The sequence below is a fragment of the Vidua chalybeata genome, chromosome 1 (genome assembly GCF_026979565.1).
Source record: "Vidua chalybeata isolate OUT-0048 chromosome 1, bVidCha1 merged haplotype, whole genome shotgun sequence".
Taxonomy (NCBI): Eukaryota; Metazoa; Chordata; class Aves; order Passeriformes; family Viduidae; genus Vidua; species Vidua chalybeata.
The window spans coordinates 88,325,364-88,337,486 of NC_071530.1; the positions used below are offsets into that span (position 1 = coordinate 88,325,364).

Consider the following 12,123-nt stretch of genomic DNA (forward strand, 5'->3'; position numbering starts at 1 on the left):
ATACTCATTTCATCCCTGTCCAGATTAAGGTGGCTGGGCTATACCACACCCTCACCCCTTGGCAGTCACTGCCCATCTTTCTGCACTCTTCCTCCTCCGGTTTTTCTGCTGCTGCAATGCTCTGCTGGCTCTGCTCCCTGTGTTGTTTAACACATCCCCTGGGCAGCCTGGAAGTCATGCAGCTGCCTGCCTTTTGCCACAGAAAAGTTTTCATCAGGGCAGCCACGACCTTAGCAAGAGGCTGTTCTACATTTAATGAACACAGCTAGCTGGCACCTGCCTGTGGCCAGGTGCAGTCTCAGTGCTGGGGGGTGGACAAAAACTGCTAAGAGACATGGGATATTAACTGAGAATTTCAGCAAGACAGCAGGTTGGAGAGGGCAGCAAAATAAAAAAACCAAAACAAACAAACAAAAAAACCCCCAAACAACAACAACAAAAAAAAAACAAACAAAAAAACAAAAACAAAAACAAAAACAAAACAAACAAAAAAAAAAAACAAAAAAAAAAACCAACAAAACAAAACAAAACAAAACAAAAAAAAACAACAGTGTTGGGACTACGGCATCTAGCATGACTGCTGTAAACAACCTGCTCATTAGAGAAAGGGAGCTGAAGGCTTGTGCCATCATTTGACAAAGTAAATGTGTTTGGTCTGTCTATAAGAAGACCAGATGAGCTACAGATAACCTGCAACAATGCAGAGAATAAACAGAGAATATCACAGACGAGAAGGCAGCCACAGTTACGCTTGATGTAACAGGGGCAGAAGATAATTCTAAGAGTAAAAAGAAATGTGATAAAATCATTCAAACATTGCAGAGGCACCTACCCCAAAGTTACTACTACTTGCATATCATATCTGCTTCTGAAGAAAAAAAAGCAGAAGATCCTGAATACATTGCTATATTCAGGAGATGAGAAGTTCACCAATAGTTAAAATATATATATTCAAAATTTAAATAGTAAGTCATGAATTAGTTAGCCCCCATTCATAATAATAAAAACACAGGCAACACTAATAGCTATTCACTTAGGTGGACTTTATAATAAAACTACTCCAGTGGATACCAGTGTTTAAAGTATTAAAAATCCTGATCACTAAGGATCATGCAGTGGAGGCAACAAAAACAATACCCAAGTGCCAAGGGAACAGAACAATAAGTAGAGTCAGAACTGGCAGTCAGAATTTTGAACGGGAGCAAAAAGACTCATAGTGCAAATGATGACTTTTTAAGGACTCAAATCTGCTAGTTAAAAGTGCAACAAGGTGGGGCTCAGATAGAAAATAAAGGATGAATGCAAAACGCTCTGTCTTGCAGGAGCAATGATACCAGAATTTCAGATTCATTGAGACACAGATGGCAGGCACCATGGAAGGCCCTGGAAATGCTTCAGTGTGTCCTCAACAGCTTAATTATAACAATAAATGAAATACTGCTTTGCAAGTGAAATGAGTAAGAGTCAAAATAGAGCTCAATACTGGATTTGCTAACTTCACAGAAAGATTATTAGAGACTATTTTAAAAGGGCTAGAAATAAATTATCTCTGTGTTTCTAAAAAAGTAGATGAATTAGTATTTCCCAAAGTTATGATTTTAAATATGACATAAGGTATGAACAGCACAAGTAAAATTTGTCAGTCATGCACTTCTTGCTGCAGGATCATTGAGCCAGTTTCAGGTGGAGCAAAACAGAAAGTATCCATAGACATCAAAAAAATGAGATGTGAAAAAAAATCAGCTGAATTTTGAACAACATATATAACTGAAGACTGCTTTCAAAATTTCTCAAAATCAGTCAGATGGAGCACCTCTCCAATGCTACATAACTTGTGCTGAGAAACAGCAGTGCACTGAAGCCAAAACAAAGTTGTCAAGCACAACAGGTGCACAGGGGGGATGGCAGAAATTATATTTGTGCTAAATATCTGGTCTTCCAAAAACCTTACTTGAAATACAAATAATCATGTAAGCCACTAATGAAGTTGTCAGGCTCCCCTGGAGTTGGCAAAGGAACTGCTAGTGTTCCCAGCAGCCAGGCAGGACAATGTTACTGCTCCTTGAACATCCAAGGCAACACAAACATCACCACAAATGTCACCCACTGGTGTCTCACAATGCTGCTTAGGAACAGCAGCTGCACTGTACAAGCTGCAAACCCAGAAGAGGGAGGAACACTACATTTCTTCTATAAGTATTGTATAGCCTTGGGAGGGGAAAAAAGCTTCCATATGAATCCTGAAAAAGACAAAGAGACTGAGAAAATGGAAAAAAGGAATTTGCACTGGAGAAATTTCACTATTTTTATCAGTGTTTTGTTCCAGTTGGACTATCTAACTCATCAGCTCATGTGCCCTTTCAAAGACCTCCTCATGGGCACAGAGGCCATTGGGTCCCGGCCAAAAACGCAGCTGAGGACGCATCAAGGCTGCGTGCCATTTAAAAAAAATCTGAACTAAACCTGAATCCAAGTAAGCCTGTACCACTCTTCCTACTCTGAATGTTATCTAGAGAGCAATGGCACAGAAAGATCACATTTAAACTTAGTCTCCATAGCTTCTTTGTCACAAACATATTATAAAAGCAGAGTCCTGAGAGGATCTTTTCTGAATCAGAAAGAAAAAAAAAAAAAGGTTGTATCCAGTCTTTTTCAGACCTCTATGCAAAACATTCTAGCCACCCATACTAATAAAACTCAGAATTTCCCAGAAGCATTTCATCCTTTTTGTTCATAAACTAGCAATCTTGACCTCCAGCTTTTAATTTATTTTATTGAAGTATTTATTTTTTTCAATAAATGAAGCATTCCAGATTTGACTCTCTATGCAACAAAGTTTAGTAAGAGAGCATGACCGTGCATGTACCAATTTTATTGGCTACTCTCCATATATATGAAGGTATAAAGCTGACTACCAGAAGAGTAACAGAAAGTATTAGCAAATTCTTTTCTAAAGCTTCAGCTCATCAAGTTAATGATTAATGAATTTATTAAAAAAGAGCTGAAAGTCCAGGAGTAAAGTTCCAAAGTAAAACAAAGTGATTTTACTTGTTCTTAAAACAGTCTCTTAACTCTGGTACCCTGACCAGAAGCATTTTATGACCTTGCATAGGATTGCAAAGAGTAAACCCTCCAAAAGTAATGGATTGGCTCATAGAAACAACTGTTTATAAAATTGAGTCCTTTGAACAAAAGGCTAGGTGTGGCTGAGGGAAAAACAAGAAGCATCTGCACCAAAGCTCCTGCTGCGCTGTCACTCAGCACATGACAGAGCCCACAGTGGGCTCAGCCATGCACTGGGGGCACATTGGTATTGTTTAACTGCACGCCTAAATAATTTCATGAACCACAAGGAAAAGATCAGCCCTCTTGCCTATGCTCTTCCAAAAAACCTATCCATTATTCCTAATTATCTTCTAATGCCTCTCTCATTTACATGTACAGTCACTGCTCTGAGCACGGTGACCTTTTGCTGGACTTCCCTGACTGTGGTACTTCCGAGTTGTCCCACTGAGCAGTGGGATCAGGAAAAGCAGTGATTGCATGCGGCATTCTAAAACAAGCATGCAAAAGGGCTGAACCACCCTAGACTGGAAACAAGGTTTTCAAGGTTTTGATGGGTGCCATTAAGGAAGACAGGATGCAGTGCTCAGATGTCATTCATCCATACGGACTCCTGTCAATGACCTTTGCAAAGAACAAATCAATAATAAGAAGACACTGTATCTACTACTTCTTACTGTGCAGAAAAGGTCAAGCCATTTTCATGTATGTATCAGGTCCAGACATGGAACTTCTTAAACCTGGGAATCAAACAAAATCCCTATCTTGAACAACAGACCATTTCAAAATGTGTTAACTTAAAGAAAAGACTTGTAATGGAAACTTATTTCATAAGCAAGGTATGACTCCTGCAGAAGGAATGTAAAGTTCTACCTTGCTATCATGAAATGTTCTCTAAAACTATAATGCAAATGAAATTATAAACAGTACTTATGAGACTGCTTGCTTAGCATAATCTGGTACCACCTGTGTGTTTTACCACAGAAACAAATATATTTTTAAAACACTGAGCCATTTACAGTCATATTGTGCATGCCCACTGTACCTGTTTTTGATTGTATGTACTGATTAATCTCCTCTTACAGTTCACTTAGACAGCATGTTTTGAGAGAAGCCCTTATGGAAATACATGTTGTGGTTCTATATTTTAACTTGATCCCATTTAGCTCAATGCTCAATCATTTTTGCTTCAGCGAGACAATTCTGTAATATATATATTGCCACAGTCTAGGAGATGCTTGGTACCAAAGTCATAACTGAAATTTCTGGCCTTTTTAAAAAATATATATTTGAATTCCCAAATTATGATTCAGCTTAACACTTCACAGGACCCGAAAGTTCAAGGATGAACATCAAAACTCTATTACAGCACTGTGTACATGAAAAAGTATCCTGTATCCTGTTGTATATCTTAAACATACCACAGATTTCAAACAACTTCAGTCTGATTCTGGTTAGAAGACACTGCTGCACTATTTCATATTGCAAGTGCAAGATCCATGAGGACAGTGTGTTAAAATATTCAGAAATCTAGTATTTTAAAATGCTTGCATATGGGAAAAGGGTTATTTAATACTCAGTGTAATGAATTTCTGAGTTACATTAACTGCAGCAACATAAGGAGATACTGTACTCCTGCTCTCTAGCTGGGTGGAAATGGAGCAATGGCAGTGCCATACATCCATAAGCAAAGTAATAAAAAAAGGATCTATAATCTTTTGACACATACATTTAATACATTTCAGTAAGGTTTATTATATTTCTTGCTTCCTCTTTTCAGCATCATTCATGGTTAATGTTGAGGTATGCACAATACTTAAAACCACTCAGCAGTCCACATTAAGGAAAGAGAAGCATGTTTTTAAGAATAAAATATTTTTTTCTAATCTGATTGCACTTGAGTTGGTCAAGAGGTAAAGCATTTTATTATAATAAATGCTTATTTTGTAAGCATTTATTATAATAAAATCTGAGAAAACATCCACTGACTCAATTATTTAATTATTTATGTTATTCTCTTGCAAAGCCATATTCTAAGAATGGTTTCTCTCTGTCAAGCAGATATGAAGGTAAAACCAAATCCCTCAGCTTTGTAACATTAAACAGTGTACACTGACAGATTAGCAAAGTCTATTCTGATGCTGCTGTCACCCATATCAGCAAAAATAAATCTGAAACTAAGTCTGGTGTAAATTTTTAATTAGTTGATTGTACCATCACATCAGAAAATCAAAATTAGAAAATAATTAAAAAAAATAAAATAGCATTGTCTTGGAGTAAAACACTGAAAAAAAGTTTTTTTTCTGACCGCAGCCATGTGGCAAAAGCCAAATTAAAAGCTGGCAACTAATTTTAAGATTTCTAAAACTACCTGCTGAATTTCACTAAGAAAATCCAATCCATGCACTGTGATGCAGGACAGAGCTGCCTGTCTCCCTGTCTTGTCATACTGCTTATTTTGATTAGCTACAGTGGCATAGAAGTATAGATTTTTAATATACTTTTATTGCATTTTGGATAGCTGACTTATTGACTGTAGGTTTGGGGCATTTTCTTCCTGAATTTTTATGACTATGCTTTTTTGATGACTATGCTTTTTAAATTTTTATTGGGAGTTTAAAAATGGCCGCATTTCTTTAGGGACAGATGAAAAATTCTATCAGGTGTAATAACAAAAAATGTTCATTCAGATGGCATTTTTTAAAAAACAAAACACACAAAAACCCCCTCAATACTAACATTGTCATCTCCCATTCTACCCTTAAAAAAGTCTCAAGCTCTTTAAAAGCAGCATCCAAAATAAAACATGCTGAAGATGTAAATTCTTTTCAAGTGATCTAGGTTTTTAGTCAGTGAAAGCCTATTTCCTTACTCCCTAACAATGAAGAACACACAGTACAGTAGTAAGTATTCTAAAAGCAGTTACACTTCCTACTGTGCCTTCTTAAGCAGAACTGTGAAACAGCAACATTGCAACAGCACTCAGTAAATGGAAATCAGAATGCTAACTCTGCATGCAAGCACACAGGTCTGATCAAAAGACTGCAGACTGTGGGTATTGCTATAACTGGCTGTAAGTGTCTACTTCTGAAGACAGCTGTTCCTCATGGGTAGTCACTTTCATTTCATTTGGCCATACATTAATAGGTTGTCATCCTGCACAGCATTAAGATAGGGTTGTGGCAGAAGCAAAAAGAAATGCTTTCTCCAGAAAAGCTGGAGATGGGAAGGTGGAAACAGATTGTAGCCAGCAGCAGCATCCGACTAGAAATCTTGGGTTTTTTACACTCCCATAAAAACAGTCAAAGAAAATGCAGCAGAAAGGTATAAAAGAGATTTTCCTCATTACAACTATGAACACTACAATGCTATTGATCTGAATTCTGTGATGTGTTTTGGAGAAATATTTACTTTCAAGGAAGAAAATAAAATAGGAATCCATTACATTCTTTACTTGCCTTAAGAGTGTCATTAAAAGCAGGCAAATAAACTCAAAGCATCCATATTCTATGATAAAAATGCATTTTATAGAATATCAAGAGTTTTCTGAAACAAATCCTTAAAACCAATAACAAAGTGCCTAAGTGGTATATTTCATCATGATGTAAATCATGACAAATCAGTTGCAAGATGTGTACCTTCAGCACACTCCATCCAGAACTTCCAAAGGAATACTTTATTTAATCAGTTCATTTTCTTGCAGAAAGCCCCAGAAGCCCCAACATTCAATTTTACCTTTTTTCTTTCTACTCTTAAAAGTTACACAAAAACTGCTTTAAAAGGTATTTTATTGCTCCAGTGAAAGTACCTACTGTAAAACAATGTACACATTCCCATAAGCTTTTTCTAAGTTCTGACAAGCCATTACACCCCATTTAATTTTATCTGAATTTTAACTATGTTTTTGCACCTCGTGTCACCTTACTATCTTACCATACCATCTTACTACTAATCCCTTCTGAAATTCCAAGTCCTACATCTTAATTAAAACGTTGGACTTGTAATACAGCACTAAATTAACTACAGGACTTTGAGGATTTGAGCATCTGGGAGAAAAAGAATTTATATGATTCAAGACTTGATTGTCCAAATACCTTGTGTTTCAAAAGTGAGGTGTTTTCTTTAGGCATTACAGATGACCCTTAGAAAATGGTATCACATCAAAGTCATCAAAAGAGTGCAGGCCTAACCAAAATGAAAACTATCAAGTGTATCACACAACATCTGAAATAAAGATTATTCTACCTGTATCGAACGTGCTCAATTGTGTCATATGTCAGCTTGCTGCTGATATTCTGACTATGAGGGTTGCCTAGGAGACAATAGAGATACAGAAATTAATCATTAATCACATTTTTGCTATTAAATGTCTCTTTTATCAAACTATTACACCAAGAGGGCCTAAAAGATGATAAAGATTCAATGTGTACTTCACAGCAATTCCCTGAAGCCCCTTAGTCAAGAGAACAGACATACAACAGGATAAAGCAATTATGACAGACCTAGAAACTTCGGCTGGATCTCTTACTAATATTTAGGCAGTTCCCTAAAAAGAAATGAAACTGCATATGCACAAACTAGAAGAACTACAGACAGAATGCACATTCATAAACGTATTTGTGCAGTAGCTAAGAAGCAAAAGGCAGGATCTGGAGATAAGAGACAATCATGATTGGATAGAAGAATTAATCCTTGGTTTTTTAGTGTCTGAAATTCAAATAATTCATTGAAATATAAATTTTACTGCAAAATTAGTAGCCACCTTAGCCCAGCTCAGAATAAGCATATATAACAATTAAGACAGCATGATTTTATCTCCTTGAGCAAAAAAGATTCCAGCAATATTCATTCAGACACAGCACACTTTCCTATTAGCAAATACTTAAGAGAACATGCAAAAGCAGTCTGGAAAGGGAATAAGGAAAAAATTGCTATACTAACACAGTTTTTGCACTAGGCTCCAATATTAACTACTCTTTTCAAAATTTAAAAGTTACACTGCTAAAAGTTGTTGAGTGAAGGTGTTGAAAATAACAACTTTAGAGCTCAAACCCAAAACTTAGACTTTTCACGTCTGATGTTGCATTTCTGTAATTTCCAATTCAAATATTTTCAAATAAGAAGTGAGACTCTCTCTTACTTATATTACTTTCCCTCATTTACACATGCAGCAGCGAAACTCCAGTTCTTTGGGCCTGAGGATTATCACCAAGAAAATAAAAAAGCTGCAAGTCAAATTCCCCCCTCCATTCACATATGTGTTTGTTAAATTAACTCTTCCTCGTCCTTAGACAGCATTTACTGTCCTTAGAGTATGAGATGTAACTGGAAAAAAAATATTGACCAAGCTGGAGCTCGTTATCATTTTAGATGAAAATACCAATAAAAATATACAATTTGTTTTCCTATAGCATTATAGGTAGTATGCAAATCTGCCCCAAACTGGCAGTACTACTATTTCTATTCACAAGCACTCAACTGATTCACAAATTATTTTTTTTTCTGCCACAGATGGTACTTATTAAAAGGGTTGAGCCCAATGTTGTTTGAAATAACTAAGATTAGAGCGCAAACATTTCACTTTACAGTGTCTGTAGTGACAGAACATTAATTTTTGTATCACTGGCATGCACTTGAATAGGAGATCTTGAATGTTCAAATCAATGTATTTTGTTATAACAGAAAAAAAGCCCCTATCTCTATGAAGAATAGCACTTATTTTGTAGTGGAACTCAAATTTATGCTCTGGATCCCAGCCTTGCCAGCATTCAGGAAAAAGAATAGGGGGAAATCACATAATGGCACATGGAAAATGAAAGCTACACAAAACTCTCAAGTGGCTTGCTCAGGTGATAAGCACATGTGTGGAGTGAACAAGCATTTTCTTGTAAAGCAGTGGTACCTAATTCCCAAGTGAGGAATCCCTTTGTTCCATGTATCAGGGAGCACAAGAAAGACACAAAACTAGAAAAAAGGACACATGATCCACAGATAGTAACACACCATAGGAAATTTGATTACTTCAGTAGGACTTCTCACAGCTAATACTGTGCAGTTTATTTTTTTCTGGTTGAGCGTGACTCGCTCTAACGTAAATTGTCTCACACAGTATCGATATTTCTTATACCACGGATGCTGCTGACTTTGTATAAAATCACAATCAGTGTGTGATTCTTGGCTAGATAACACCATCAGAAAGAAATGAAAGGTTTAGGTAGAGGATCTGGGGATTAAGTACTTACAGGTGGTGCTGTAATAGTTAAATCTCCACCCAGATATTATGCAATTTTGTAGATATTTTTACTCACATTCATCTGCACAGGATTGCTTTGGCAACACCTATCCTTTTTCTGAGTAGGCACCAAAGTCCAATAATCAGAGCAGAGCAAAGTCTAATAATCAGAGCAGAGCAAAGTCTAATAGCACCTATTCTGTGCCTAAATTCACTTGGGATCTTTGAGCTATGCTTTCTTCTGAGGAAAATTCTCATACTGAGTCACAGTATAAGCTGTCTGAGGAGGGTGTTTCTGGATTCTGGTCCTTGCATAAGAAACTAGGTTTGCATTTTTGTGTAGAAAAAAACCACAAAGAATGAACAGTGCTTATAGCTAAAATGTATTTCTTTATCCCAAGCCTGGTGCCCTAAAAGAGTCATGCAATAGAGCCATGTTTGCTTTGATCTTTCTTCTTTACCAACATAGACAGGTCCTTGGCCACTGAAGAATGAAGCTAGGGGTGACACAAAGGCCTATGCCTCCTTTGTAAAAGCACTGGTCTTCCAACTACTCTACAGCAGCATGAAAAAGCCTGCAGAAGGTCTCTTCCAAGAAACTCAGTTTTGAATGATTTAGATAGAAACTTGAGAAGACTCATGGGAATGTTGCTTTTCACTTACCATAAATGTTGTTTCTGAGGTCATCAGTAAAAGCTTTAAGTAGACTCTCTGGGAAAAGTGCTGAACCAGCATGGTCAAGGTAAGTAATCCCTAAAATACAAATACAATTACTAGTTTCAATTTTTAAAAGATTCAATGCCATTTTCTCACACAGATTACATTGTGAAGTGCACCATTCAAATACCTCTTTTCATTCACTAGCAAAAAAAAAAAAAAAAAGGATGAAACAATACAAGGCAAACATTTTTGATTACCTGTGTATAATTTTTAATTAAAACCAAAGAGGTCCTTCCTTTCATGCTTAGATTACACAATCCTTGGAAGAGAAAAATCTTTTGTTTGGCCTGTACAAAACTGAGCAAGCTGGTGTCTTCAGCCATAGTACCTTGCTAATTCTAGGCACTACTTATTATGAAAACTACAAACTATTACCACAATGCTAATAATTATTATTAACAGCAACATCGATAGTGATGCCTCCTTGCTGATAGGCGACACAACTCTCTCAAGAACTGACAAGACCAAAACTGTTTCTGAAGACCAGAGACAGGACTAGTAGAAGTTTTAATGTATTTAATTACATCTCTCCACTCTGCTGCACATAACATTCAATTAATTTTTTAAATCTCCTTTTATAGTATTAAGCTATTGCAAAACTTTTAAATAAATGCTTATTGGAAATGAAGGCTTTTTCATGCTTGGCCATTTTAGATTTCTTAATGTTTAGTAATTATTCTTCCATTTCTCCAGTGTGTTTCATGCTCTTTATTAGTTTTCTCATTTCACTTACCTTAAGTATTTCAACCTACTTCAAATTTTAATAATGATGAATATGATTAAGATTAGAATTTATTAAGTATTTTAAAGGTCTTCCATTTCCACATGGATTTAAAATTGAGTAAAGCTTTAAATGAGACATCTTGACACTTGGAAATATATCTTATTATATATTATGTTACTGTAGTAGTGATCCAGTGGGTAAAGCTGTGAGGCAGTGCTAATAATAAAACCAACCCAGACACCCACGCCTTATTTTCAAAAGAGAAAATTCCTCTCCTGCCTTAAGATTTCCTCACTTACAGTGCGTAGCAAAAGTAGAATTCTTAATGATGTCTTGAAGTCAGTCAAGTGTTATAAGGTGCTTCAAGAGGTGGAGCATGGACAAAACCAGAGACAACCTGTAGCTGTAAAGGCTTTTTAGGTTTTTACTAGGTTTTTTACTAGGTTTTTTTAGGTTTTTAAAAAAGAATCCTATGAAGTTTCTCTCAAGCAGTGTGAAGCAGCACAGAGAAGCACTCAGGGGTCCAAATGCATATGGAGGTCTGTCCTGCTCAGTTCCCAATAGCTGCTCAGCTCTCCACAGGAATGCAGGACTTTGGAGGGAAATAGGCACACTGCCCACAGCAGCTCACAGGCAGGCCCTGCCCAGCGCTGTGGTACAGCTTCTGCCAGCAAGGGGACAGCAGCTTTCCCTCCAGCAGGACATGATGCTCGCCATGGCCACCCCCGGACCTTCAGCTTGGCACCAAAAGCTCAGGCAGGCCCTGAGATGGAGTTAAAGCATGGAGCAACAGCCATGACCTCCACCAGCTCCAACAGCAGCAGTCAGGGTAATAAGCAGCCCACAGTCACTGGCTACAGCTGGGAGAGGTGGTAAAGGCAAGACTGGAGCTGAGAATGGGAAGAAACAGCCCTGTGGAAGAACTGCTGAAGCATGGACAAATGACTCTTCAACTAACTGAAGTTGAAAAGAGCATATATTTATTACAGTACTGGACATATGGGGAGTAACCTCCCAAAGATGTGCAAAAAAGTCACAAATTCCTGCTCTCTATTTATCCAAAAAGGTTTTACATATTCAGATGGTTTCCAGGACAGTTTCTACAATGCCTATTACATAAACATTAGCTCTCACCTCATATTATAATTAGCTGAATAGCCATTACAGCTGTGCAACTGTCCTCTTTAATTGTGGGTAAGTAGGCTTCTGAAGGGGAAGTAAGATATGGGTTCTCTGCTTGCTTTTTCTACCTCTGTCGGGATCAGGATTGGGATTGAAGGCACTTGAGACAACAGTTTGTGTTCAGACTCAGGTGTTTATTGTTTCTTATCCATGTTACAGTCTCACAGCCCTGAGTTCTGCAGTCTTTCATTAGCAAGGCACA

The 12,123-nt window shown here is 37.2% G+C and overlaps 1 protein-coding gene across 1 annotated transcript in view; it reads right to left on the reverse strand.

Moving 5' to 3' along the window:
• The window catches only part of MOCOS (molybdenum cofactor sulfurase), a 212,855-nt gene that overhangs the window by 173,888 nt on the left and 26,844 nt on the right, over positions 1-12,123 (reverse strand). The window contains exons 2-3 of the mRNA XM_053959573.1: positions 9,959-10,048; positions 7,309-7,375 (exon numbers count right to left, since the gene is read on the reverse strand). Coding sequence (XP_053815548.1) covers positions 7,309-7,375; positions 9,959-10,048 — 157 coding nt within the window. The remainder of the gene's footprint in view (positions 1-7,308; positions 7,376-9,958; positions 10,049-12,123) is intronic.